The 27266-nt window shown below is 45.6% G+C and overlaps 1 protein-coding gene across 1 annotated transcript; it reads right to left on the bottom strand.

Moving 5' to 3' along the window:
* Positions 1-1805: 1805 nt before the first annotated feature.
* On the bottom strand, positions 1806-25880 carry LOC120917405 (vomeronasal type-2 receptor 26-like). The gene is made up of 7 exons (XM_040328679.1): positions 25540-25880; positions 19242-19533; positions 12010-12208; positions 11399-11844; positions 9324-9551; positions 5987-6110; positions 1806-2772 (listed from the first exon to the last, which is right to left on the bottom strand). The coding sequence occupies exons 1-7, from the start codon at positions 25878-25880 to the stop codon at positions 1865-1867; spliced, it is 2538 nt and encodes an 845-aa protein (XP_040184613.1). The 3' UTR covers positions 1806-1864.
* Between the last annotated feature and the right edge of the window lie 1386 nt (positions 25881-27266).

Here is a 27266-nt window from a genome sequence, read left to right as displayed (position 1 = left end):
TTCATCCCACCCAAAAACGCCACAAATCCCCCCAGGCTCCGGGACCCAGGACTTACTTTACTCTGAGAAAACCCCAAAAAACTTGATGTCAGAGACACACATCCTATAGCACTCTCCTGGGTGAGAGACCTAGGTGACACAACCCTACCACAACCCTACCTACCATCCACAGCCCTACCTACCTACCATCCACAGCCCTGCCAGACAGTCCTACACTGGTTAGAGATCCCTCGCATGTCAAACTGGTTACCATGTAAAATGCGGACCTAGGATTGAAGACTTCATCCCACCCAAAAACTCCACAAAGCCTTCATGCTCCAGGACCCAAACATACTTTACTCTGAGAAAAACAAAAAAACCTGATTACTCTGTAGGAGACACACATCCTATAGCACTCATCCCACCCAAAAACGCTACAAAGCCTCCAGGTTCCAGGACCTAGGACAGAACTTAATACACTCTGAGAAAACCCCAAAAAACTTGATTACTCTGTAAGAGACACACACCCTTTAGAAATCACCTGGGTGAGAAATCTAGGTGACACAACCCTACCACAACCCTATCTACCGTCCACAACCCTGCCAGCCAACCTCACACTATGTTAGAGATTCCTCTCATGCCAAACTGTGTTAGAAGTGGCAATTTCCACTGTGCATGGTATCCTTTCACAGCATTATTTTTGTTCCATAGAGTTTTATTTCTTTTTTATTAACTTTTTTATTTGATACTTTTGGGGGGGGGGGAATCTGTGAAATTATTTGTTTTACATCTTTTGTATGCAAAAAAAGTTTATTATCTTAAAACAAAACACTACAAATAATGTGCATGCCTGTGAAGCAGGACTACAAAAGGAAAATATTCTACACGGTGCATCATCCATTGTGTTGAAGCCCAAAACCTTCCCAGAAGAAGAAGCGTCAACTTTACTGACAGACCCCAAAGGCATGTGTATTTAACAGGTGGTTTGATCACTTCAGCCCTGTAAGGTTTCACAGGTTCCCCCCCCCCCCTCATGACCAGGCCATTTTTTTGCGATATGGCACTGCGTCACTGACAATTGCGACGCTGTACCCAAATAAATTTTTTTTTTTTTTTGGTGGTATTTGATTACCTCTGCTGTTTTTATTTTATGCGCTATAAACAAAAAAATCAACAATTTAAAAAAATCTTTTTTTTTACTTCCTGCTATAAAACATATCCAGTAAAAAAAATTTTTTTAAATCGAATTCCTTCATCAATTTAGGCAAATATGTATTCTGCTTCATATTGTTGGTAAAAAAAATCCCATAAGCGTAAATTTATTTTTTTTCTATTGAAAAGCCTGTGGCGTGCAAAACACACCCAAAAACTCCACCTGGGGGAAGAAAAAATGCGCACACACATAAAGAGTGAATCACAAAATCGTGCAACGGGTGCTGCGTCAAATGGTCCTCCGTGAGAAGGACCTGACCCTGATCCCCCGGGGCGTTAGGCTCCAGACGGGGACTGAGGTGCTCAAGTGGAGCCGAGCAGCCGACACGGACCCCATTCCTTGGAGGGTCTGCCGAAACAGAACCCTCCCAGTACTAGGTGGGGCTCCCCCGAAGGGAGACCCCATGAGAGCAGGCGAACTAAGCCAGAAGGCCATGTCCACCCACTCCCAAGACGTTCAGGGCTGGCCCGAGGACCAGCACCCTACTAATCACACAGTGAACATAACGTGCACCAAACAAAAAAAGACATAAAGTGACAAACACGGGGGAAAATAAAAAAGAAAGTGGGGGAGAAGGAAGATGGGAGAGTGAGTGGAAAGTGACCATCGTGCATAAGCGTAAATTTATTGGTTTGTGCAAGAGTTATGGAGTCTACAAGCTATGGGATCGATTTATGGCATTTTTCTGTTGTCAAGCAAAAGCTTCCTTGAATTTAAATCAGGGTGACAAATCATTATGTAGCACTTTGGAAAAAATATACAACCTAAAAGTCCAGCATTTGAGGTCAGGATGGCGAATATCTCCACAGCCACCATATATTTCCCTTTGGTGCTCAGATAGGCCGGGATCATGGCAATCCAGACACTGCAGAACACCAGCATGCTGAAGGTGATGTATTTGGCTTCATTAAAACTGTCCGGTAATGTCCTGGCTAAAAACGCTGTAACAAAACTGACAGCAGCCAGGATCCCCATATACCCCAGGACAGAGTAGAACCCGACAACTGACCCTTCATTACACTGAACGATGATCTTGGTTTGATATGATCGTTTGTCCAACTCCTGGAAGGGGGGAGAGGCCGACAACCATGCGATGCAGATTAAAACTTGGATTGATGAGCAGATGAAGACGACAAAATTGGGCAGCTTTACTCCAACCCATTTTTTCCACACACTGCCCGGTTTGGTGGCTTTGAAAGCAAGCCAGACCATTACAGTCTTGCCCAACACAGAGGAGACCGCTATGGTAAAAAGAAATCCGAAAGATGTTTGGCGTAGCCGGCAGGTTGTATCCAGGGGACGACCCAGGAAGAGGAACACACAGAGGAAACCCAACATGATGGAGACCAGGAGGACAAAGCTGAGGCTCTTGTTATTGGCTCTGACGATGGGGGTATCTCCATATGAGATAAATACAGTCATTATCAGAAAAGTTATAATGCAAAGGAACAAAGAGATAACCATGAAAAATAAAGACAGGCTCTCAGTATAAGACAAAAACTCGATCTGCTTGGGATTACATTCAGTTTTGTTCTTGTTTGGCCATTCGTGGTCCAGACACGTCATGCAGTTCTCACTTCCTGGAAAAAAAAACAATTGTGGACTTTTAGAACTTGTTTTATTTTTTTTTAATACATAAATTAGAAAGACTGTTGAACAAACATTTAAGAGGTCAACACAATTTTTTTTCATATGGAAAAAGGTAACGTTATATATATATATATTAATAACTCTCTCCAGTAGGTATATTGGAGTCATTTTCCTCTTTCTATAAGGTTTTCGGGACTGCCCATAGGGAAGTACTGCATGTATGACAGTTTGGTGGTGTGCGTGTGACATCATCAATGTAGCCTGACGACTGCAGGAAAAAAAATATATAATAAAAGGTATATCTTTTTAAAGTGCAAGGAACTGTTCAGGGTTCTAATATTAGAGGGTGCTGCCCATTCAGAGAAGCCTTTGTATTTTGTGAATGAGTTCACATAATACAAAGGCTTCTGTGATTGAGCAGGGGAGGGGGAGGCATACTAAACATGTGCACACTGAAATATTTTGTTTCGTAATTTCGTTTTTTGTCCGGAAAATAAATGTATTTAGTTACTCCCGAAATTCGTTTTTTATGTATTTCGTTACGTTTAAAAAAAAAAGCATTTGTCCGAAAATCTGAATTAAGGTCGAATTTGTCAATTGAAGGCTTATGGTGTAAGAAGATTCGACGAAGCAGCTAAACTGTGCGACGTCGTACATTTCCGGTCGAATGCTCCAACCACAAGCTATAGTAGAATTCTAATGTTGTATGACTAGTAATAGTTATGTTTTTTAATTATTATTACTATTCAACCAACATTAGAATTCTTCTATAGCCTAGGGGCGGAGCATTTGACCGTAAATGTCCGCTCGTGGTGATCGTATGTTTTTAGCTGCTTCGTCAAACCTTCACGTCTCTGTAATGTCGAATCTTTTCTCTCTATAATGTTGAATCTTTTCTCTCTATAATGTCGAATCTTTTCTCTCTCTGTCGAATCTTTTCTCTCTATAATGTTGAATCTTTTCTCTCTATAATGTCGAATCTTTTCTCTCTATAATGTCGAATCTTTTCTCTCTATAATGTTGAATCTTTTCTCTCTATAATGTAGAATCTTTTCTCTATAATGTTGAATCTTTTCTCTCTATGTTGAATCTTTTCTCGCTATAATGTTGAATGTTTTCTCTATAATGTTGAATCTTTCCTCTCTATAATGTTGAATCTTTTCTCTCTATAATGTTGAATCTTTTCTCTCTATAATGTTAAATCTTTTCTCTATAATGTTGAATCTTTTCTCTCTATAATGTCGAATCTTTTCTCTCTATAATGTAGAATCTTTTCTCTCTATAATGTTAAATCTTTTCTCTCTATAATGTCTAATCTTTTCTCTCTATAATGTGTAATATTTTCTCTCTATGCTGAATCTTTTCTCTCTATAATGTTAAATCTTTTCTCTATAATGTTGAATCTTTTCTCTATAATGTTGAATCTTTTCTCTCTATAATGTTGAATCTTTTCTCTCAATAATGTTGAATCTTTTCTCTCTATAATGTTAAATCTTTTCTCTATAATGTTGAATCTTTTCTCTCTATAATGTCGAATCTTTTCTCTCTATTTCAAATCTTTTCTCTCTCTGTCGAATCTTTTCTCTCTATAATGTTAAATTTTTTCTCTCTATAATGTCGAATCTCTTCTCTCTATAATGTCGAATCTTTTCTCTCTCTGTCGAATCTTTTCTCTCTATAATGTTGAATCTTTTTTCTTTCTATGTTGAATCTTTTCTCTATAATGTTGAATCTTTTCTCTCTATGTTGAATCTTTTCTCTCTATAATGTTGAAGCTTTTCTCTCTATAATGTTGAATCTTTTCTCTCTATAATGTCGAACCTTTTCTCTCTATAATATTGAATCTTTTCTCTCTATAATGTCGAATCTTTTCTCTCTATAATGTCGAATCTTTTCTCTCTATAATGTCGAATATTTTCTCTCTATAATGTCGAATCTTTTCTCTCTATAATGTCGAATCTTTTCTCTCTATAATATTGAATCTTTTCTCTCTATAATGTCGAATCTTTTCTCTCTATAATGTCGAATATTTTCTCTCTATAATGTCGAATCTTTTCTCTATAATGTCGAATCTTTTCTGTTTATGTGGAATCTTTTCTCTCTATAATGTTGAATCTTTTCTCTATAATGTCGAATCTTTTCTCTTTATGTTGAATCTTTTCTCTCTATAATGTCGAATCTTTTCTCTTTATGTGGAATCTTTTCTCTCTATAATGTTGAATCTTTTCTCGTTATGTGGAATCTTTTCTCTCTATAATGTTGAATCTTTTCTCTCTATAATATTGAATCTTTTCTCTCTATAATGTCGAATCTTTTCTCTCTATAATGTTGAATCTTTTCTCTCTATAATGTTGAATCTTTTCTCTATAATGTTGAATCTTTTCTCTCTATAATGTCAAATCTTTTCTCTCTATAATGTCGAATCTTTTCTCTCTATGTTGAATCTTTTCTCTTTATAATGTTGAATCTTTTCTCTCTATAATGTTGAATCTTTTCTCTCTATAATGTTGAATCTTTTCTCTCTATAATGTTGAATCTTTTCTCTATAATGTTGAATCTTTTCTCTCTATAATGTCGAATCTTTTCTCTCTATAATGTTGAATCTTTTCTCTCTATAATGTCGAATCTTTTCTCTCTATAATGTCGAATCTTTTCTCTCTATAATGTCGAATTTTTTCTTTCTATGTCAAATAATCTTGGACTAATAGAGTTAGGTTAGGCACATTCAGGCGCAGGTTCGATAGACACAGATCGCTATTGTCACCGTCTTGTCCAATCTTCTATCTATATCCAACTGTTGTCGCAACAAAACGAAAAATAAAGCATTTTTTATATCGGATCTTTCAGATTTCGGATTCTGCACATTCGTTATCGTTTGCTAAAACGAACGTGAAAAAAAAACAAAATCTCAGACGAATGAACATGTCTAAGCCATAGCAGCTGCAGTGACTGTTGAAGATGCTGAGACCTGAAGGATCAGCGATAGCTGTCTTCTGGGAGTATTATAAACATGTCGGATATAAAGATAAGAGATAGGTTCAGGAGATGACATGCTCCTCCTTGGACTTAACACACAGTGTGCCTTTACTTTTTACAAAGGAGCTAAATACAAAAAAAAATACTTTGTTTCCAGTCCCTGCCTTGAGTTTCTTCACATTGGTTTTCCCACCAACAGAAGTCTTACAAAGTACAAATAAAACCCACCTGTTTCATTGGACATCTCTCCTTCTGAGCACGGGACACAATCATGACAACATTCATGAACATTGGAGCTCGGCACTTCTCTGTTTCCAGGTAAACAGTCTTCAGAACACTGCGATCTCGGGATCTAGACAAAAGATATTTCAAGTAATATGTTTAAGTAATAATATATTCCCTTTATTTTTACCATAAGGTGAATTGACATCTATAATACTTGTGCATGGAGAGTCATTTTACATTTAAATGGGTAAACTGGGATTGATTTATACAGAAAAAAACATGTTATAGGGCTAAGAGGGCAGGATGCTTTCCAGAGGCGGCTCTTTAATTAGGCAAATTAGGCGGTCGCCTGAGGCTTCGCACTCACAGGGACCTCGCGGCTGCCTAATTTGCCTCTGCTCAATCACTGTGTGCTAGATCCATGCATCTTTCTGCAGCCATTTTTATTTGCTTGAATTTTTTTACCCATTATAGACATGAGTGGGGCCCCCGTGTCTAAGTTTTTCTTAAGGCCTCACAAAGCCTTGAGCCGCCTCTGGTGTTTTCCGTCATCTGCAAACATTTTAGCTGCCAGAAAATCTTTAGTCACACTTCAGTAGATGGTTATAAAACACAACTTCTGAAAACTCTCTTTTGCAGACTATTGTGCTTATTGCTCAATGTAAATCTGAACTCAAAAAGTGAAGATTTTCTGTCTTTGAGGCCTCGTACACACGACGGGACCGGTCCGATTAAAACGCTCCGCCGGAGCGTTTTCATCGGACATGTCCGCTGGGATCATTTGGTCTGATGGCTGTACACACCATCAGACCAAATTCCCCGCGGACAGGATACACGGTGACGTGGCGGCGACGTTGCGGCGATGTGGCGGCGACGATAACACGGCGACGTACGCGACCCCGGAAGTTCAATGCTTCCACGCATGCGTCGAATCACTTCGACGCATGCAAGGGATTTCGGCCGAGCGGACATGTCCGATGAGTCGTACTGACCATCGGACATGGTTCCAGCAGACATGTTTCCTAGCATGCTAAGAAACATTTGTCCGCTGGAAACCTGTCCGCTAGGCCGGGAATCCGGTCCGGTCGGCCCTACACACGACCGAACATGTCCGCGGAAACTGGTCCGTGGACCAGTTTCAGCAGACATGTTCGGTCGTGTGTACGAGGACTTAGAGAACATCTAGATTGGTTAAAATTATACTTTAGGTTCATGTTTTAAAAAGAAAAAATATATAACAAACATATCATACTTACCTCCACTTCCTCCTCTTCTGGGGTCCCACAGTGGCTCTCGCGGCTCCTCCCCGCAATAGCTAACCCCCTCTGGGAACCTCTTTCCCGAGGGGGTTACCTTGCGGACACGCTCCCGTGTCATACCCTCGGCCTACATAGCCGCCGAGTGTCATTGAATTTGATTGACAGCAGCAGGAGCCAATGGCTGCGCTGCTATCAATCTATCCAATGAAGAGCCGAGAAGCCGTGGGGGAGAACGACGCGGGATCGCGCCCACGGAAGTTCAGGGCTCAGGTAAGTAAATCGGGGGCTGGGGGGCCAATGGCTGCACTGCTATCAATCTATCCAATGAAGAGCCGAGAAGCCGTGGGGGAGAACGACGCGGGATCGCGCCCACGGAAGTTCAGGGCTCAGGTAAGTAAAGCGGGGGCTGGGGGGCCAATGGCTGCGCTGCTATCAATCTATCCAATGAAGAGCCGAGAAGCCGTGGGGGAGAACGACGCGGGATCGCGCCCACGGAAGTTCAGGGCTCAGGTAAGTAAAGCGGGGGCTGGGGGGCCAATGGCTGCGCTGCTATCAATCTATCCAATGAAGAGCCGAGAAGCCGTGGGGGGAACGACGCGGGATGGCGCCCACGGAAGTTCATGGCTCAACAGGAGGCCGGCCACCTGAATAGTGGGCGGCAGCGGCGACAATACATAGATTCATGCAATGCATGAATCTATGTATTGTTGATTGACGGGTGCAGAAGAGAGAGGGGGCGGCGCTCCTGCGCCCACTATGGACGCACTGCCACTGCTTCCTCAACATATCCTACGGCTTCTTAAATATTTCCCAACTAGACAACATTTATCAAGAGGGTATTTATGAAATTAGGAAGCCAAACCCCGCTCCTCTACCAAGATGGTCACCTTTACAGTGCCACGAAAAAGCATGATAGGCCAGTGGTAGGGAAAAGATCAACTTCAAGGAGACCACAGGCCTCTTACACCAGGCCTCGACAAAATCCGAGCGCCAGGTCGCAATTGCGACAAGAAATTGTGACCTGGCGCCTGGGGAAGCTTAAGCCTGCAAAAGGCCGCAAAGCCGCGGCCTCAATTACTGGCCATCGCGGGGTGCGATCGTGGCAGGCCCGCGCCCGCCGGTAATTGAGGCCGCCGTTTTTTAGGCCTTCACAGAAGGAAGCAAAGGCCTGCAGAAGGCCGCAAAGCCGTGGCCTCAATTAACGGCTGGCGCGATCGCGGCGTGCCCGTACCAGCCGGTAAATGAGGCTGTGGCTTTGCAGCCTTCACAGAAGGAAGCTGAGGTCTGCAGAAGGCCGCAAAGGCGCGGCCTCAATTACCGGCCGACGCAGGCCGGTCGGTAATTGAGGCCGCGGCTTTGCATTCTTCTGCAGGCCTCAGCTTCCTTCTGTGATCTGGCGCTATCTTGTGGTGACCGTTGGCACTACAGGTTACATTACATTTACATTACAAGTGGCAAAACAGCAATTCTAATGTGTTTTTCATCTCCTTCCCTCTAATTAGAACCCACAAACATTATATATTTTTTTTATTCTAAAACCCTAGAGAATAAAATGGCGGTCGTTGCAATACTTTCTGTCGCACCGTATTTGCGCAGCGGTCTTACAAGCGCACTTTTTGGGGGGGAAAATACAATTTTTTTTAATTAAAAAATAAGACAACAGTAAAGTTAGCCCAATTTTTTTTTTATATTGTGAAATATAATGTTACGCCGAGTAAATTGATACCCAACATGTCACGCTTCAAAATTGCGTCCGCTCGTGGAATGGCGTCAAACTTTTACCCTTTAAAATCTCCATAGGCGACGTTTAAAAAATTCTACAGGTTGCATGTTTTGAGTTACAGAGGAGGACTAGGGCAAGAATTATTGCTCTCGCTCTACCGATCGCGGCGATACCTCACATGTGTGGTTTGAACATCGTTTACATATGCGGGTGCTGCTCACGTATGCGTTCGCTTCTGCGCGCGAGCTCGTCGGGACGGGGTGTGTTTTTTGGCTCCTAACTTTTTTAGCGGGCTCCTAGATTCCAAGCAAATTTGTCAACCCCTGACCTACACAATACAGGTCCTCGTTAATCTTACTTCTTTTTGCTCATTCTTCCATTTTATTAAACTTGCATTGATAAAAATGTTCTGATCACTGGAATTAGATTGCTCAAATAATCCAACGTCATTAGTGAGAATAGTTTTGTTGACTAATAAATGGTTTTGGATAACATATTGCGTCACAAATTCTCTGTCTTCGTTAAAGTATTTATGTGAAGTGTTTTCTGAGAAGTAGTAAGAAGCTTCTATATATCGGTGCAACTTCTGCAGAAAGACAAAAATTTGATTGAAGCTAAAACGCATTTTTAATGGACCCTTGTTGAACCATATGCCGCGTTGTCACGGAACTAGTAGACCAGACCATGTGACTGCACAGAGGAGACCAAAAAAACGCATGTAAGTGAAAGAAAAAAGGTGTTTATTAACCACTTAAGACCCGGACTCTTAGGCAGCTAAAGGACCTGGCCAGTTTTTGCGATTCGGCACTGCGTTGCTTTAACTGACAATTGCGCGGTCGTGCGACGTGGCTCCCAAACAAAATTGGCGTCCTTTTTTTCCCACAAATAGAGTTTTCTTTTGGTGGTATTTGATCGCCTCTGCGGTTTTTATTTTTTGCGCTATAAACAACAATAGAGCGCCAATTTTGAAAAAAATTCAATATTTTCTACTTTTTTCTATAATAAATATCCCCCAAAAATATATCTAAAAAAAACTTTTTCCTCAGTTTAGCCCGATACGTATTCTTCTACCTATTTTTGGTAAAAAAAAATCGCAATAAGCGTTTATCGATTGGTTTGCGCAAAATTTATAGCGTTTACAAAATAGGGGATAGTTTTATTGCATTTTTATATAAAAACTTTTTTTTTACTACTAATGGCGGCGATCAGCGATTTTTTTGTCATTTTCACAGCAAAAAATGCATTAAAAATGCACTGATTACTGTGAAAATTACAATTGCAGTTTGGGAGTTAACCACAAGAGGGCGCTGAAGGGGTTAAGTGTGACCTCATTTGTGCTTCTAACTGTAGGGGGGTGTGGCTGTAGGTGTGACATCATTGATTGTGTTTCCTTATAAAAAGGGAACACACGATCAATGACGGCGCCACAGTGAAGAACGGGGAAGCTGTGTTTACACACACCTCTCCCCGTTCTTCAGCTCCGGGTCCGCGGGTCCTGCGGTCACGGTCACGGAGCTTCGGACCGGGTCGCGGGAGCGCGCCGCCGGAGCGCGCCCGCGACCCACGGCTGGGCACTTAAAGAGGACGTACCTGTACGTGCGTGTGCCCAGCCGTGTCATTCTGCCAACGTATGTGTGCAGGAGGCGGTCCTTAAGTGGTTAAAAAGGTGACAAACAAGTGAAAACTACCAGTGCACAACAAGTAATATATACAAATAAAGGGGAGATACCGGAATCGTAAACAAAGCCAGGCCGAGGTCATACACAAGGGGATATCAGCAGATGGGTAAGGACGGGGAAACAACAGGACCAGGAGAGGATGGATGGACAAGGCTGCAGGGCAGGTGTAACGGTGCCTGCCAGTGCCATCCAGTGCCACCTACCAGTGCTACCTAAAGCCATCAGTGCCACCTGCCAATGCCAACCAGTGCCATCTGCCAGTGCTAACTATTGCCATCCAGTGCCGATTAGTGCCACCTGCCAGTCAGTGCCAACCAGTGCCACTTGCCAGTGTCACCTGTTAGTGCCACGTGCCATCTGCCAGTGCCAACCAGTGCCATCTGCCAATCAGTGCCACCTGCCAGTGTCAATTAGTGCCACCTACCACTGCCAATAAGTGCCACTTGCCAATCAGTGCCATTTGCTACTACCATCTTTCAGTGCCATCCAGTGCAACCTGCCAGTGCCAATAAGTGCCACCTGCCAATCAGTGCCTTCTGCTAGTGCCATCTTCCAGTGCCAATTAGTGCCATGAGCCAGTGGCACCAAAAAAAAAAGAAAAATTGGCCTAAAATATCGGCCGCAAAAATCGGCATCATATATCGGCCATCAGCCGCCCCGATTTCTAAATATCGTATCGGCCAGAAAAAAACCCAGATCGGTCGACCTCTAGTATGAATACTTTTTCAAGGCACTGTATGTAGGCTGCGCTCACCTGGTGTTTAAAGCTAAATAACTGACTTCCAGATGTTTGCGTCTTCATGAATCCAAGCATATCATGTAAGGCGGTGGCCATAGAGTAAACCGCGTGATACACTTGGTGGGCATTACCGCCATGGAATAAGTGTTGGATATCAGTAATGTGTTCTGTGCCATTGCACTCATGAAGTGACCTTTTAAATAGATTTTCAAAGTGACGATTTTTGCGTTTATCTACAGAAGAACAACCAAATTCACTCATCCACAGATCTTCAAGTAATTTGTCTTTTGGTTTCTTATGAGGTTGGAATTCATTAGCAAAGTTCTGAAATTCCTCAATATTTGTGGACTTGGCCCCAAAGGACAAACTACAATTAAATATTTCCGGGTGTTTACCAAGGAGGGGAATGTTTGTTGCCCAAGTAGGGTCAAGGATGATTGTTTTGTCATCTATAAAACCTCCTAAAAAATGTAAAAAATCAACCTCAAAATCAAACAACGTCCCACAAAGTACAACGACGTTGACAGGCGTTTGTTTAGTAAAATCTGGCAGTTCGTCCAGTTTTGTCATTTGGGAGGCGTGGCAATTAACTCCTAAAGAAAAATAAATACAAATTTTATAGATACTCATGACTCTCCTTAAAACCATGAACTCTTCTCTCCCGCTGTCATCAGTAGAGCTAATAATTCCTATCCAGTTCCATCCAAAGTGCTTCAGCATTTGAGCCAAGTTAGAATAAATGACAAAATCGTTTCGTACCATCCGGAACAAGGTTGGGAAAACGCTCTTGTCTTTCAGTGTTGGACAGGTTGCGCCATAACTGATCTATAAAACATGAATTGACAATGCTACAAAGTATCTAAAAACATGGGCAGATACGACCATTGCGCTTTTAAATATAAAACCAGTTCATATCTCATACACTCAATTTAGGCTCTTTCTCCAGATCACCACTAGGGATGAGCCGAACACTTAACCCCCCCCCCCCCCCCACGTTCGGTTCGCACCAAAACCTTCGAATGGACCGAACGTTCGCGCGAACATTTAGAACCCCATTGACGTCAATGGGACTCGAACGTTCGAATTCAAAAGTGCTAATTTTAAAGCCTAATATGCAAGTTATTGTCAGAAAACTGGTTTGGAGACCCGGGTCTTGCCCCAGGGAACATGTATCAATGCAAAAAAAAGTTTTAAAAACAGCCGTTTTTTCTGGAGCAGCGATTATAAAGTGGAGGTTCACCCAAATTTTTTTTAACATTAGATTGAGGCTAATTTTACTAAGCAGAATCGGTTGTTTTTTTTTTTAAAATAAATGCAGTACTTACCGTTTTAGAGATCGGTGTTCTCCCGCCGCTTCCGGGTATGGGCTGCGGGACTGGGCGTTCCTATTTGATTGACAGCCTTCCGACGGTCGCATACAGCGCGTCACGAGTTCCCGAAAGTAGCCGAACGTCGGTGCGCAGGCGCCGTATAGAGCCGCACCGACGTTCGGCTTCTTTCGGCTACTCGTGACGCGATGTATGTGATCGTCGGAAGCCTGTCAATCAAATAGGAACGCCCAGTCCCAAAGACCATACCCGGAAGCGGCGGAGAAGATCGCTCTTGCGATTCCCCTTGACAAAATGAGCCTCAATCTAATGTTATGCGACCGTCGGAAGGCTGTCAATGAAATAGGAACGCCCAGTCCCGAAGATCATACCCGGAAGCCACGGAGAACATCGATCTCTAAAACGGTAAGTACTGCATTCATTTTAAAAAAAAACACCCGATTCTGCTTAGTAAAATTAGCCTCAATCTAATGTTAAAAACTCCCGCTTTAATAATGCTTAAAGTAAAAAAAAAAATGAAAAATTCCTTTAAATATCGTACCTGCTGGGTGTCTATAGTATGCCTGTGAGGTGGCACGTGTTTAGAACTGTCCCTGCACAAAATGAGATTACTATAAGAAAAAAGTAATTTAAGACTGCTTGCGGCTTTAATGTAATGTTTGGTCCCTGCAATATGGATAAAAATCACTGAAAAAAATAGCATGGGTTTCCCCCGCCCCCCTCCCCCAGGTCATGAAAAGCCCTGCAGTATACAGGCGGTGCAAACAAGACAGGGACTGTAGGTTTGTTGTTAAGTAGAATCTGTTTGTAATTTTCAACTGGTACTTCTTTAAAGTGTAGCTTCAGCCATAAAATCTTTTTTTAAGCTTTTCTGAAAACATAGAGAAGGGTTATCACCCCTGTAACATTTGTTTTGCTGTCTGTGTGCATCTGTTCAGAAGATTGCACCTCTTGTCACCTTTCTGTCCCAATGACAAATGATTTTTTTAATTTTTTTTTTTTTTTTTTTGTGAAACAAGCATTGGTGATAAAGCATCAGTGGACAGGAGACACCTTTTACAGAAGAGAATTTCCCTTCCTAGGGGTAGATTTCCTCTCACTTCCTGTTGTCTCCTTCCGTTTGCAAGTAGAAGTCGTTTGTAATTTGGATGTTTGAAAGTAGGGGCCTGCCGTATATACTCTGCAGAAATTTGGGCCCTAGGTGTTGGTGTTGCCACAACACTGTAAGCCCTCACAGTTAGTCTTGGTGGGCGCTGGAACGCCCTGCTGTGAAATATTAGATCAAGAATTGTAATTACACGCCCCTGTTCAACAGGGGCAGGAAAATTGGGCCTTAGGCACTGGTGCTGTTGCCACAACACTGCAACCCCTCACAGATACTCTAGTTGGAGCGCAGCAATGAGCCCGCTGCAAAGCATTGCATCAAAAATTGTAATTACATGCCCCTGTTAAACAGGGGCAGAAAAATTGGGCCTTAGGCACTGGTGCTGGTGCCACAACACTGCAACCCCTCACAGATACTCTAGTTGGAGCGCAGCAATGAGCCCGCTGCAAAGCATTGCATCAAAAATTGTAATTACACGCCCCTGTTGAACAGGGGCAGAAAAATTGGGCCTTAGCCACCGGTGGCGGTGCCCAGAACCAACAATGTTCTTGCTATCAGCAAGATCATTGAGGAGGAAAAGGATGTTCACTCAGTATAACAGGATAGTCACTCAGCATCAGCATAGGCAGTCTTGAAGGGATCATCTGACATTTCAAAAAAAAATATTCAGTTACATCAGCATCAGGTGCTTGGTAGCTGGTGGTGATCCAAGCCTGATTCATTTTTATGAAGGTCAGTCAATCGACCGAGTCGGTGGAGTGGCGCACCCTGTGATCGGTTACAAAGCCTCCAGCAGCACGTTCTGAAAGAACGCTGGATGCAGGACAAGCCAGTAGCTCAATTGCGTACTGTGCAAGCTCTGGCCAGTGATCCATCCTCAAGACCAAGTAAGCCAGAGGATTTTCGGTGGGAAAGGTGTCCAAGTCTGATCTTGCCCCTAGGTATTCCCGAACCATGTAAAACAGGCGCTGGCGATGGTTGCTGAAACCGGTCATACCTTGGGGCTGCGGACTAAAACATTGTCTGAACGCATCGGTCAGACGGCCACCTTCTCCACCGCTCCTTCTGTGACTCTCCGAAGCCTCAGCAACACGTTGTCCAGGACCTGGATTTTGTAACCCCCAGTCTCTGGGAACGCGTTGCACAGACCTTTCTGCAAGGCCTCCCGAAGATGTTTCATCCTCTGCTCCCTCTGCGCTGGCAAGATAAGGTCCGCAACCTTATTCTTGTAACGTGGATCAAGGAGGGTTGCCACCCAGTAATGATCCCTCTCCTTGATACCACAAATACGAGGATCCTTCCGCAGGCTTTGCAGGATCAGGGAGGCCATGCAGCGTAGATTTGCTGAGGCATTCGGTGTGGAGTCCTCTGGGTCACTGAGGACGACATGATTCGCAGCCACCTCGTCCCAGCCACGTACAAGTCCATGGGTTCCTTGGGACTGTAATTGATCCCTTGAAGACTACTGCTGATGCTGAGTGCTAGGCTCCACCTCCATGCTGACACAATCCTGCTCCTCCTCCTCGTCCTCTTCCTGTGTGATAGGCGGGCAAGCAGGAACACTGTCTGGATAAAGGGGGCCTTGAGAGGTAAGGAAGTCCTCCACTTCCTCCCTCTGTTCTGCCTCAAGTGCCCTGTCCATTATTCCACGCAGCGTGTGCTCCAACATGTGAATAAGAGGGACAGTCTCACTGATGCATGCACTGTCATTGCTCACCATCCTCGTGGCCTCCTCAAATGGTGACAGGATAGTGCATGCATCCCTGATCAAGGCCCACTGGCGTGGGGGAAAAAACCCAAGCTCTCCTGACCCAGTTCTGCTGCCATATTGGCACAGATATTATCAAGAAATATATCCAAGGACGTCCATGGACGTCCTCGGCTTTGTGCGGTGATATCTGAATGATGCCTGCAGCTACAGACATCATTCAGATATCACCGTCTTCAGCCGGCGATTCTGTGCAACATAAGAACGATCATAGCGAAACGGCCGGTGTTCGTTGGGAAAGCATAGAGATGACTGATGACCAGATGGTCACCAGTCATCTCTATGACCGTCGGAGGTCCGGGCGCGACGTTATGACGTCACGCCCGGTACCCGGAAGTAAAGAAAGTCGCAATCGCGGCTGTAGGCATTAGATCGGTGAATTTTTACACCTGTCGGATCTTAGAGATATCTATGCGTAACTGATTCTCTGAATCAGTCGCATAGATACGACCGGCCGGCCTTAGAGATACGCCGTTGTATCTCCTATCTGAATCTGGCCCCCTGTCTTGTTTGCACCGCCTGTATACTGCTGTTCAAAGTATATAGGGCCAAAGGGACTTGTCATGACCTGGGGGGAGTGGGGGCGGGGAAACCCATGCTATTTTTTTGAGTGATTTTAATCCATATTGGAGGGACTAAACATTACATTAAAGCCGCAAGCAGTATTAAATTACTTTTTTCTTATAGTAATCTAATTTTGTGCAGGGACAGTTCTAAACACGAGCCACACCCAGCAGGTACGATATTTAAAGGAATTTTGCAAAAAAAAAATTCACTTTAAGCATCATTAAAATCGCTGCTCCAGAAAAAACATCCGTTTTTAAAACTTTTTTTTCCATTGATACATGTTCCCTGGGGCAAGACCCGGGTCCCCAGATGCGTTTTCCGACAATATTTTGCATATTAGGCTTTAAAAATGAGCCCTCTTGAATTCGAACGTTCGAGTCCCATAGACGTCAATGGGGTTCTAATTGTTCGCGCGAACGTTTGGTCCGTTCAAAGGTTCTGGTGTGAACCGAACGGGGGGGTGTTCGGCTCATCCCTAGTGCCGTCGTACGTGTTGTACGTCACCGCACTTTGGACGGGCGGACTTTTGTCTGAGCGTGTGTATGCAAGGCAGCCTGAGAGGAATTCTGTCGGGAAAACCGTCGTTTTTTTTTTATCCGACGGGGGAAAAAAACGGTTGTGTGTACGAGGCATAAGGCTTGGTTCACATCAATGCAGGATGCGGTTAATGGCCCGGATTCAGATACATTATCGTATCTATCGGCGGGCGTATCTCAGATACACTACGCCGCCGTAACTTAGGGCGCAAGTTCCGTATTCAGAAAGAACTTGCGCCCTAAGTTACGGTGGCGTAGTGTAAATGTGTCGGCCTAATTCAAATGTGGATGATGTGGGCGTGTTTTATTTAAATTACTTGTGACCCCACGTAATTGACGTTTCTTACGAACGGCGCATGTGCCGTCCGTGAACGTTTCCAAGTGCGCATGCTCCAAATTACGCCGCAAACTGTCAATGCTTTCGACGTGAACGTAACTTACGTACAGCCCTATTCGCGAACGACTTACGCAAACGACGTAAAATACAACGCTGTTCGTACGTTTCCGACGTCCATACCTAACATGACTTACCCCTGCTTTATGAGGGGTAACTTTACGCCGGTAAAAGCCTTACATAAACGACGTAAAAAAATGCGCCACATTTCTGAATCGGCGTATCTACCTAATTTGCATATTCCTTGCGTAAATATACAAAAGCGCCACCTAGCGTCCAGCGTAAATATGCAACTAAGATACGACGGCGTAAGAGACTTATGTCGGTCGGATCTTAGAGAAATCTATGCGTAACTGATTCTAAGGCCCCATACACACGAGAGGATTTATCCGCGGATACGGTCCGCTCTCGAGGATTTGCGCGGATTTCCATGCGATGGAGTGTACTCACCATCGAATCGAAAATCCGCGCCGAAATCCTCTGGCGATGACGTGTCGCCGCGATTATGACGCGGCGACGTGCGCGACGCTGTCATATAAGGAATTCCACGCATGCGTCAAATCATTACGACGCATGCGGGGGATCCCTTCGGACGGATGGATCCGGTGAGTCTGTACAGAACAGCGGATCCATCCGTTGGGATGGATTCCAGCGGATAGATTTGATAGCATGTCATCAAATATTTATCCGCTGGAAATCCATCCCAGGGGATAAATATCCGCGGAAACAGATCCGCTGGAGTGTACACACCATAGGATCTATCCGCTGAAAACCATTCGCTGGGATTTTTCAGCGGATGGATTCTATCGTGTGTATGGGGCCTAAGAATCAGGCGCATAGATACGACCCCGCACACTCAGGCCCCGTACACACGAGGGGACATGTCCGATCAAGACGGTCCGTGGACCGTTTTCATCGGACATGTCCGCTCGGAGATTTCGGTCTGATGGCTGTACACAGCATCAAACCGAAATCCCCGCGGACAGGATACGTGATGACGTGGCCACGCCGTCGCCGCGTCATCGTCGTGTGACCCTGAAAGGTCAATGCTTCCACGCATGCGTCGAATCACTTCGACGCATGCGAGGGCTTTCGGCCTAGCGGACATGTCCGGTAAGTTGTACAGACGACTGAACATGTCCGACGGACAGGCTTCCAGCAGACATGTTTCTTAGCATGCTAAGAAACATTTGTCCGCCGGAAACCTGTACGATCCGCCGGAAATTTGTCCGGTCGACCGTACACACGACCGAACATGTCCGCGGGAACTGGTCGAGCGGGCAAGTTTCAGCAGACATGTTCGGTCGTGTGTACGAGGCCTCAGAGTTACGAAGGCGTATCCGGAGATACGCCGTCGTAACTCGTATCTGAATCCGGGCCAATGTGTTTTTTTTACATTTTGCATTTTGAACATGTGGGGCCAGATTCACAAAGAGATACTCCGGTGTATTATCTCCTGATATCTCCTGATACACCATCGTATCTCTGACTTACACTGGTCCTATCTATGCGCCTGGTTCATAGAATCAGATACGCATAGATAGGGCTAAGATCTGACAGTGTTACACTGTGTTACACTGTCGGATCTTTTTTTCAATTTAAAAATGGCGCCGGGGGCGTTCCCGCTGATTTACGATAAATAATATGTAAATCAGCGAGATACGCAAATTCATGAACGTACGCGGACCCGTCGCAGTGTTCTTACGTCGTTTCCGTAGCGGTTTTCCGTCGTATACTTACCCCTTCTTTTATCAGGCGCAGCCAATGTTAAGTATAGCCGACGTTCCCGCGTCGAATTTAAATTTTTTAACGTCGTTTGCGTAAGTCGTTCTCGAATACGGACGGACGTCGTTTACGTAAGCGTCGCAACCACTGACGTCCTAGCGACGTCAGTGGGAGCAATGCACGCCGGGAACGCGCCTGATTTAAATAGTACACTCCCCTAGCCGCGGAATTTGAATTCCGCCGGGGGATTTAGGATCCGCCGTCGCAAGTTTGGAGGTAAGTGGTTTGTGAATTAGCCACTTGCCTCCTAAACTTGCGGGAGCGGATCTTAATTCACGTAGATCGAGCGGATCTATAGATCCGCTGCGCTACGTGAATCTGGCCCGTGTTTTTTTTTTTTTATGCACTTTTGATGCATTTTTGTTATGCACTCACCTGTACGTAGCGATATAAACCCAATATCTGTGCTATAGATGTGGTGGTTGCAGAGCTCTGGTCTCCAATGAAGCCCAGTATTTTTTTACGTTCCCTGCAGGAGAAATTTGGGACCATCTTTCCCGGTCCGGATAAAATCTGCAATGTGTTTTTTATCGCCTTCCTGGTTTCCGCACAGGAGTCATACAGGTGATATCCAAGAGTAATATTTGGTAACATTGTAGGGTTCTTGTTAATTTCATCAATGGCAAAAAAGAAAGTCAACAGATCCTTATAAAAGTGTGGCTGAGGACTGCAAAACAAAGCAGAAACATGGGGAAGAAGGTTTATAATGGACACATCTATTTCCAGCACACTGTGACCCGGATTCACATTCATCGGCGCATATTCATGCCGGCGTATCGTATCTAATATACGCTACGCCGACGTAGCGCAGAGCGGCGAGCACAGTATTCACAAAGCACTTGGGGCCAGATTCACAGAGCAAGTACGCCGGCGTATCTACTGATACACCGGCGTACTTTCAAATTTCCCGCGTCGTATCTTTAGTTTGAATCCTCAAACCAAGATACGACGGCTTCTGGCTTCGATCCGACCGGCGTACGGCTTCGTACGCATTCGGATCGTAGGTGCAATACTTTGGCGCCCGCTGGGTGGAGTTCGCGTCGTTTTCCGCGTCGGGTATGCTAATTAGCTTTTTCTGTCGATCCACGAAGGTAAGCGCGTCCGTCGCATTCTCTTACGTCGTCGCTAGTCGGCTTTTCCCGGCGTATAGTTAAAGCTGGTATTTTGCGGCGTATAGATAGACTTGCCATGTTAAAGTATGGCCGTCGTTCCCGCGTCGAATTTTGAATTTTTTTTTTTTTTGCGTAAGTCGTCCGTGAATAGGAAAGGACGTAACTCACGTCTAAGTTCAAAAAATGACGTTGGCGCGTAGTCCAAGGGAGGGGGGTGAGCACGACACTCCACACCAGGGAGAAAGCCTTGCATTACTGTGTGGAGTTACAGACAGAAGAACAGGAAGTGAGGATTTCTCAGAAGAAATAAGGACATTAAAAAGCAAAATGGAAGGATGAGGTAAGTGAAGGAGGACGGCACTAAGGGAAAGGAAGCAATTTAGGGGAAAAAAATTACCTTTACAACCCTTTTAAGCACTGTACACACGGGCCAGAATCTCATCAGGAAAAAAAAACTTTGTTTTTCCTGACGAGATTCTTGTCAAGAATCTCTTGACGCCCAAGTGTACAGACACTCCTTTCAAAAGAACCGCGGTTCTTTTGGAAGGCAAGAACGCGGTGACGTCATTGCGTACGACGAGCATGCGCTCATCACATTCGATGCTACTGAGCATGCGTCCAAGTCATTTCGAGCATGGGCGGGTTTCCATGGCGACCAAGGTAAGTATACACACTCTCTGCTTTCTCGGCAGGAAAACGAGGCTGTCTCGGCTCCTCCCCGCAAGAGCTAACCCCTTTCTGGTAAGCGCTCTCCCAATGGGGTTGGCTTGCGGGCGCGCTCCCGTGTGATACATTCGGCGGCTATAGCCTCCAAGTCCATCACTCGGCCCCGTCCCCGGCGCGCCGCATAATTGATTTGATTGACAGCAGCGGGAGCCAATGGCTGTGCTGCTATCAATCTCCAATGAAGAGCCGCCTCAAGCTGGGGAAAACCATTGCGGGATCGCGCCCACGGGGTTTCATGCCTCAGGTAATCCGGTCAGCTTACCCGGTCAGTGGGTCAGGTCAGTGGGTCAGGTCAATGGGTCAGGTCAGTGGGTCAGGTCAGTGGGTCAGGTCAGTGGGTCAGGTCAGTGTATGTAGGTCAGGTCAGTGGGTCAGGTCAGTGTATGTAGCAGTGGCGGCTGGTGAAGGGATTTAGGATGGGGGGCGCAAGACCCCGCCCCTCCACATTTGGTCCCTCCCACTTCTCATAAGCCACACCTCTTATAGAATCCACCCACTCCGTCCCCTGTATTCCACTTGCTTCCACCCATAGTGTCAGGAGTATACATCTCAGCATCACAGGACAGAGTATATAGCCCCAGCATCACAAATCATGGTATATAGCGCAGCCTTACAGATCTGCGCAAACAAAGTAAAAAATTACACTGTTAGTAATAAAGGACTCTAAATGGGCATGAGATTACCAGAGACTGCGGACATACTGCACGAGAATACCAGAGACTGCGAACATACTGCACAAAATTACCAGAGACTGCGGACATACTGCACGAGATTACCAGAGACTGCGGACATACTGCACAAGATTACCAAAGACTGCGGACATAACTGCATGGGGGGGGGGGGGGATATCTCACATATGGATGTAATACACTCCAATTCATGTCCCTGTACTGACATCTCTCATACTGATATAATACACTACATGTCCCTGTACTGACATCTCTCATACTAATACACTGCAATTCATGTCCCTTACTGACATCTCTCATTATACTGATAAAATACACTAAATTCATGTTCCTGTACTGACATCTCTCATCAGGCATGGACTGGGACAAATAATAGGCCCAGGCATTTTAGATTGAGCAGCCCAAACCAGGCACGGACTGACAACTCACGGGGCCCCGGGGCAATAAGAGATCATAGGACCCCTGTGTCCCCGCCCACACTCAACGCTGTACCCAAATAAAATCTATGTCCTTTTTTTCCCCACAAATAGAGCTTTCTTTTGGAGGTATTTGATCATCTCTGCGTCACTTTTATTTTTGGGCTATAAACAAAGACAGACAATTTTGAAAATAAAAATATATATATTTATTTTTACTAGTAATGACAGCGATCAGCGACTGTGATATTGCGGCAGACATTTGGACACTAGCTGACACTTTGTGGGAACCAGTGACACTAATACAGTGATAAGTGCTAAAAATATGCACTGTCACTGTACTAATGACACTGGCTGGGAAGAGGTTAAACATCTAGGGGCGATCAAAGGGTTAAATGTGTGCCTAGCCTGTGTGTGTGTGTGTGTGTACTGTGATTGGTGCTTTTACTTAGGCCCCGTACACACGATAGAATCCATCCGCTGAAAAATCCCAGCAAATGGGTTTCAGCGGATAGATCCTATGGTGTGTACACTCCAGCGGATCTGTTTCCGCGGATATTTCTCCCCTGGGATGGATTCCAGCAGATCGGATATTTGCTGACATGCAGAACAAATCCATCTGCTGGAATCCATCCCAACGGATGGATCCGCTGGTCTGTATAGACTCGTCGGATCCATCCGTCCGAAGGGATCCCCCGCATGCGTCGTAATGATTCGACGCATGCGTGGAATTCCTTATATGACGCGGCGACGGCGCGACACGTCATCGCCAGAGGATTTCGGCGCGGATTTCAATGCGATGGTGTGTACACTCCATCGCATGAAAATCCTCCGAAATCCTCAAGAGGATTTATCCGCGGAAACGGTCCGCTGGACCGTATTCGCGGATAAATTCTATCGTGTGTAAGTCATGAATTTTATTCCCCGCTGACAGAACAGAGCTCTACCTTGTTTACACAGGCAGGGCTCTGTCCTGTGTAAATTCAAGATGATCGGCGGGTGCACCCGGTGATCGACATCTGCTGTGTTTAGTCACAGCACGGCCGGGTCGTCAGCAGTGTGTATTCCCTACCTGATCTGGAGCAGCGAAGCCGCCTTGCCGCGGTATGTCTATGTCTAGGAGGGAAAGAGAGATGGGACAGTAGGAGAGAGATGGAGGAAGGGGAGAGAGGGAGGGGAAAGAGGGGGGTAAACGAGAGAGGGGGATGGAGGAGAGGGTGGGTGAGAGGAGGGGATTTAGGTAGGGGGAGGGAGAGGAGGGGAGGAGAGAGAAGGGGGGAGAGAGGTTTAATAAGGGGGGGGCTGGCCGCTAGCTTCACTGAACATTAGGCAGCTAGCTTTGCTGTGAAAACTGCTCTGCTGCTGAGGGGAATGTATAAGGCTGCAGACTTGCCTTCATGCCCCGCTCACGGAGGTGCGTCCCTCTGGGCTGCAGAGTGCCGACGTCACTTCCTGACGTCGGCACAGGCACAGAAATATACTGGGTGCCGTGCACGCGCCCGGCCTCAAGTCCAAGTCAATCGCGCCGGAAGCTGTGGCGCGATGCGCTCCGCCACAAAGGCATTTTTTTGCTGCCAATGTAGCGCCACATCTGCAATCTCGTGATTGCACAGACGTGGCGCTACTCATCCTGCACTTGCCCGGCGCCCGGGCACAGTGCACATAAGTACCTTTTTTAGATTTTTTTTTTTTTTTTTAAAGGGACATGTTTAACCACTTAAGGACCGGACCAATATGCAGCTAAATGACCCAAGGGGTTTTTACAATTCGGCACTGCGTCGCTTTAACAGACAATTGCGCGGTCATGCGACGTGGCTCCCAAACAAAATTGGCGTCCTTTTTTCCCCACAAATAGAGCTTTCTTTTGGTGGTATTTGATCACCTCTGCGGTTTTTATTTTTTGCGCTATAAACAAAAATAGAGCGACAATTTTGAAAAAAATGCAATATTTTTTACTTTTTGCTATAATAAATATCCCCCAAAAACATATCTAAAAAATGTTTTTTTCCTCAGTTTAGTCCAATACGTATTCGTTTACCTATTTTTGGTAAGAAAAATCGCAATAAGCGTTTATCGATTGGTTTGCGCAAAATTTATAGCGTTTACAAAATAGGGGATAGTTTTATTGCATTTTTATTATTTTTATTTTTTTTACTACTAATGGCGGCAATCAGCGATTTTTTTCGTGACTGCGACATTATGGCGGACACTTCGGACAATTTTGACACATTTTTGGGACCATTGTCATTTTCACAGCAAAAAATGCATTTAAATTGCATTGTTTACTGTGAAAATGACAGTTGCAGTTTGGGAGTTAACCACAGGGGGCGCTGTAGGAGTTAGGGTTCACCTAGTGTGTGTTTACAACTGTAGGGGGGTGTGGCTGTAGGTCTGACATCATCGATCGAGTCTCCCTATAAAAGGGATCACTCGATCGATACGCCGCCACAGTGAAGCACGGGGAAGCCGTGTTTACATACGGCTCTCCCCGTTCTTCAGCTCCGGGGAGCGATCGCGAGGGGGCGGCTATAAACGAATAGCCGCGCCGTCGTCCCGGATCGCTCCCCGAGGGGATCCGACCGCCGCATGTAGCGGGGGGGGGGGTCCCGATCGGACCCCTGACCCACGTCTAGGCAGGCACATACAGGTACGTTGATGTGCCTGTCCATGCCATTCTGCCGACATGAGGCAGTCGGGAAGTGGTTAAATAATTTTTTTTTCTACTGACTTGGGGGAGGGGGCGGCGCCCCAGGCGCCCCCTATGGACGGGCCGCCACTGGTATGTAGGTCAGGTCAGTGAGTCAGGTCAGTGAGGTCAGGTCAGTGGGTCAGGTCAGTGTATGCAGGACAGGTCAGTGTATGCAGGACAGGACAGGTTAGTGTATGTAGGTTATGTCAGTGTGTGTATACACACACACACGTAGGTCAGGGTATGTGTGTCAGGTAGGTCACCCTGCGCCACTTCACCGACCGCGCCCGAACCCCCCCCCCCCCCTTGGTGCCGGCTTGGCTTCGGGCTGAAGCCCCTGGTCTGTTTGGCACCTCTAGCAACGCCCCTGGGTGTTGGGTTACAGAAGGTTGGAAACTGATTTGGATCGTAAGCTTTTCTATCAAACAGAAACCTGAGACCCGGGAATCCCACACACTGTGAGCTCGGAGACAAAGCAGACAAAGCCGGGATCAATGCCGAGGAAACAATGGAAGAGCTGAAACTAGAGCAATGCCGTGTTAGACTTCACACACAGGAAAGCAATCAGACGTAACCTGATATTAAAAATAGACGTGATCCCAATCACTAAAATCTCACAGAAGCTTCAACATGTTATTGTCAAAAGTCGTTTTCAGTCTTTTGTGGATGTGCCGCTTTCATTAAACTAAAACCTGGTGATCCCGCCACGGAAGTCCTTGCTCAGGGTGTTATAGGGTGGTAAAGCTCTTGTCCCCCGTCTCCTAATTCTTTCCTTGTGTTGTCACCCCTGCCAAAGCCTTTAAGTGACCCTTACACCACACATTACACACAATGCCGTGCGGCCATCTCCGGAGTGTATGTAGACCTGATAAGGATGCAAAGGGGCTGCTGGAGATCAGAATCGCTGAGGTGAAAACAAGGGAACTCACCGATAAAAGCTAAATGTCATTCAGTTTATTTTACATTTACTTGAGGCGTTCTAATGATTTTTTATTGTTTTTTGGTAGTGTTCCTCTTTTGAATATGAGGCAGGATACTCACTTTAAGCACCACATTACAGTAAACATTTTGGATATAGCTAGAGATTCGTAGTACGCTCCTCTTAAAAGACTATTGACGGTGAAGACCCCTCCGATGATGACGTCCCCATCCTGATAATACTCGTAGTCTTCATGCACGGCGGCCGCCTCCGGCACGTTGGTTGGTGCCGCTCCTGGGTTCTCGGTGGTACAAGGCGTCACACACAAGAGGAGCACACACAATTCTCCAATCGGTGTATGAGATGTCAGTACAAATCTACACAACACAACAGCAAGGAGATGAAGGGAGGTCACTACAACCCGGTATAACATTATCTGGGGGCACACAAGGCTACAGATCATGTCTGTCTATGGAATAAACCTGCGTCCTCTTATCTTATATAGAGTGCCGTGTAAGACAAGACAAAGGGCCCCGCATTTAGATACAGGCGATACGGTTCTATAAAACAATTTTATTTTCTGTTAATATCAGAGTATCATTATGAGAAGAAGTACATACATTTGTAGGTGAGTCTTTTTTTTAAATGTTACCATCAGCAGACATTAAAGTTATTTATTCCTAATCTGTGATATCTGAAAATACTTGTCACTATTGGGGATGAATTGAGCAGTGGCGGCGCGTCCATAGAGGGCGCAGGAGACCTTCAATCTCCAATAGATAGATTCATTCATTGGATGATTGATAGCAGCGCAGCCATTGGCTCCCGCTGCTGTCAATCAAATCAATGACGTAGCGTGCCAGGGGACAGGGCTGAGTAATGCAGTCAGTGGCCATGGCCGCCGACTGTATCACGGGAGCGCACCCGCAACTAACCCCCTTGGGAGAGCGCTTCCCAGAACAGGCGGTTAGCGCTTGCGCGGAGGAGCCGAGACAGCCGCCGAGGGACCCCAGAAGACCACTCTGTGCAAAACGAACTGCACAGTGGAGGTAAGTATGACACATGGGCGTCTGCAGGTAGGGGCAAGGCTGGTGCTACCTATAGGCAGTTGCACACAATCAGTCAGGGGCGCCGCGCTGAATGTCACAAACACAACATGAAGTGTCAGGGAGTGATGGTGTTTGCGGCCCCTGAGCTGAGGGGAGGCAGCGCGGTCTCCTGCAGCTTGCCTGTTACCTTCCACCTGCTGCCTGGACAGTGTCTGCTAATGCTCAGCCCTCTCCTCCTCCTCGGCTTGGACTGCCGGCTGTGTGTGCTCTGCCTGGACATGTGTGAGAGGCCTAGCGCTCCCTTCTAGATAGGGGCCCCAAGAACACCCGCCGTATGGGGCCCCAGCCTCATCTGAGCTGCTTGGCATGTTTAGATGTTGTTGGAGCCTTCCATCTGTCTTTTCTGGGGTTAGTAATCCATTTAATTCTCTCTGTCATCTGGGGGGTGTAATGTATCTGGGTGTATCTGTACTATGTCCGCAGTCTCTGACCGTGATCATGACAAAAGGGGCGGAGCATGGGTGACCTTAAAATTATGCCCCCCCCTGAAAAAAGTTCTACGGATGCCCATTATATGACATGTTTGTTATCTAAATAAAAAAAGTGGGAACCTTTACTAACCCTTTAATGTATAGAATGCAAACCTTGAGGGTTTACAACCCCTTTAATGCACAGAATGCACCTTCTGCCTTTACAACTCCTCTAATCTAACAGAATAAGAAATAGACTTTAAGAGAACAGAGTCTGCAGCACTACATTTTATTCTGAGGGTATGCTGTATCCAAGTGAAGTTATTGGAA

Source organism: Rana temporaria, chromosome 11, assembly GCF_905171775.1.
Source record: "Rana temporaria chromosome 11, aRanTem1.1, whole genome shotgun sequence".
NCBI classification, from domain to species: Eukaryota; Metazoa; Chordata; class Amphibia; order Anura; family Ranidae; genus Rana; species Rana temporaria.
This window is presented reverse-complemented; position numbering and strand designations above follow the sequence as displayed.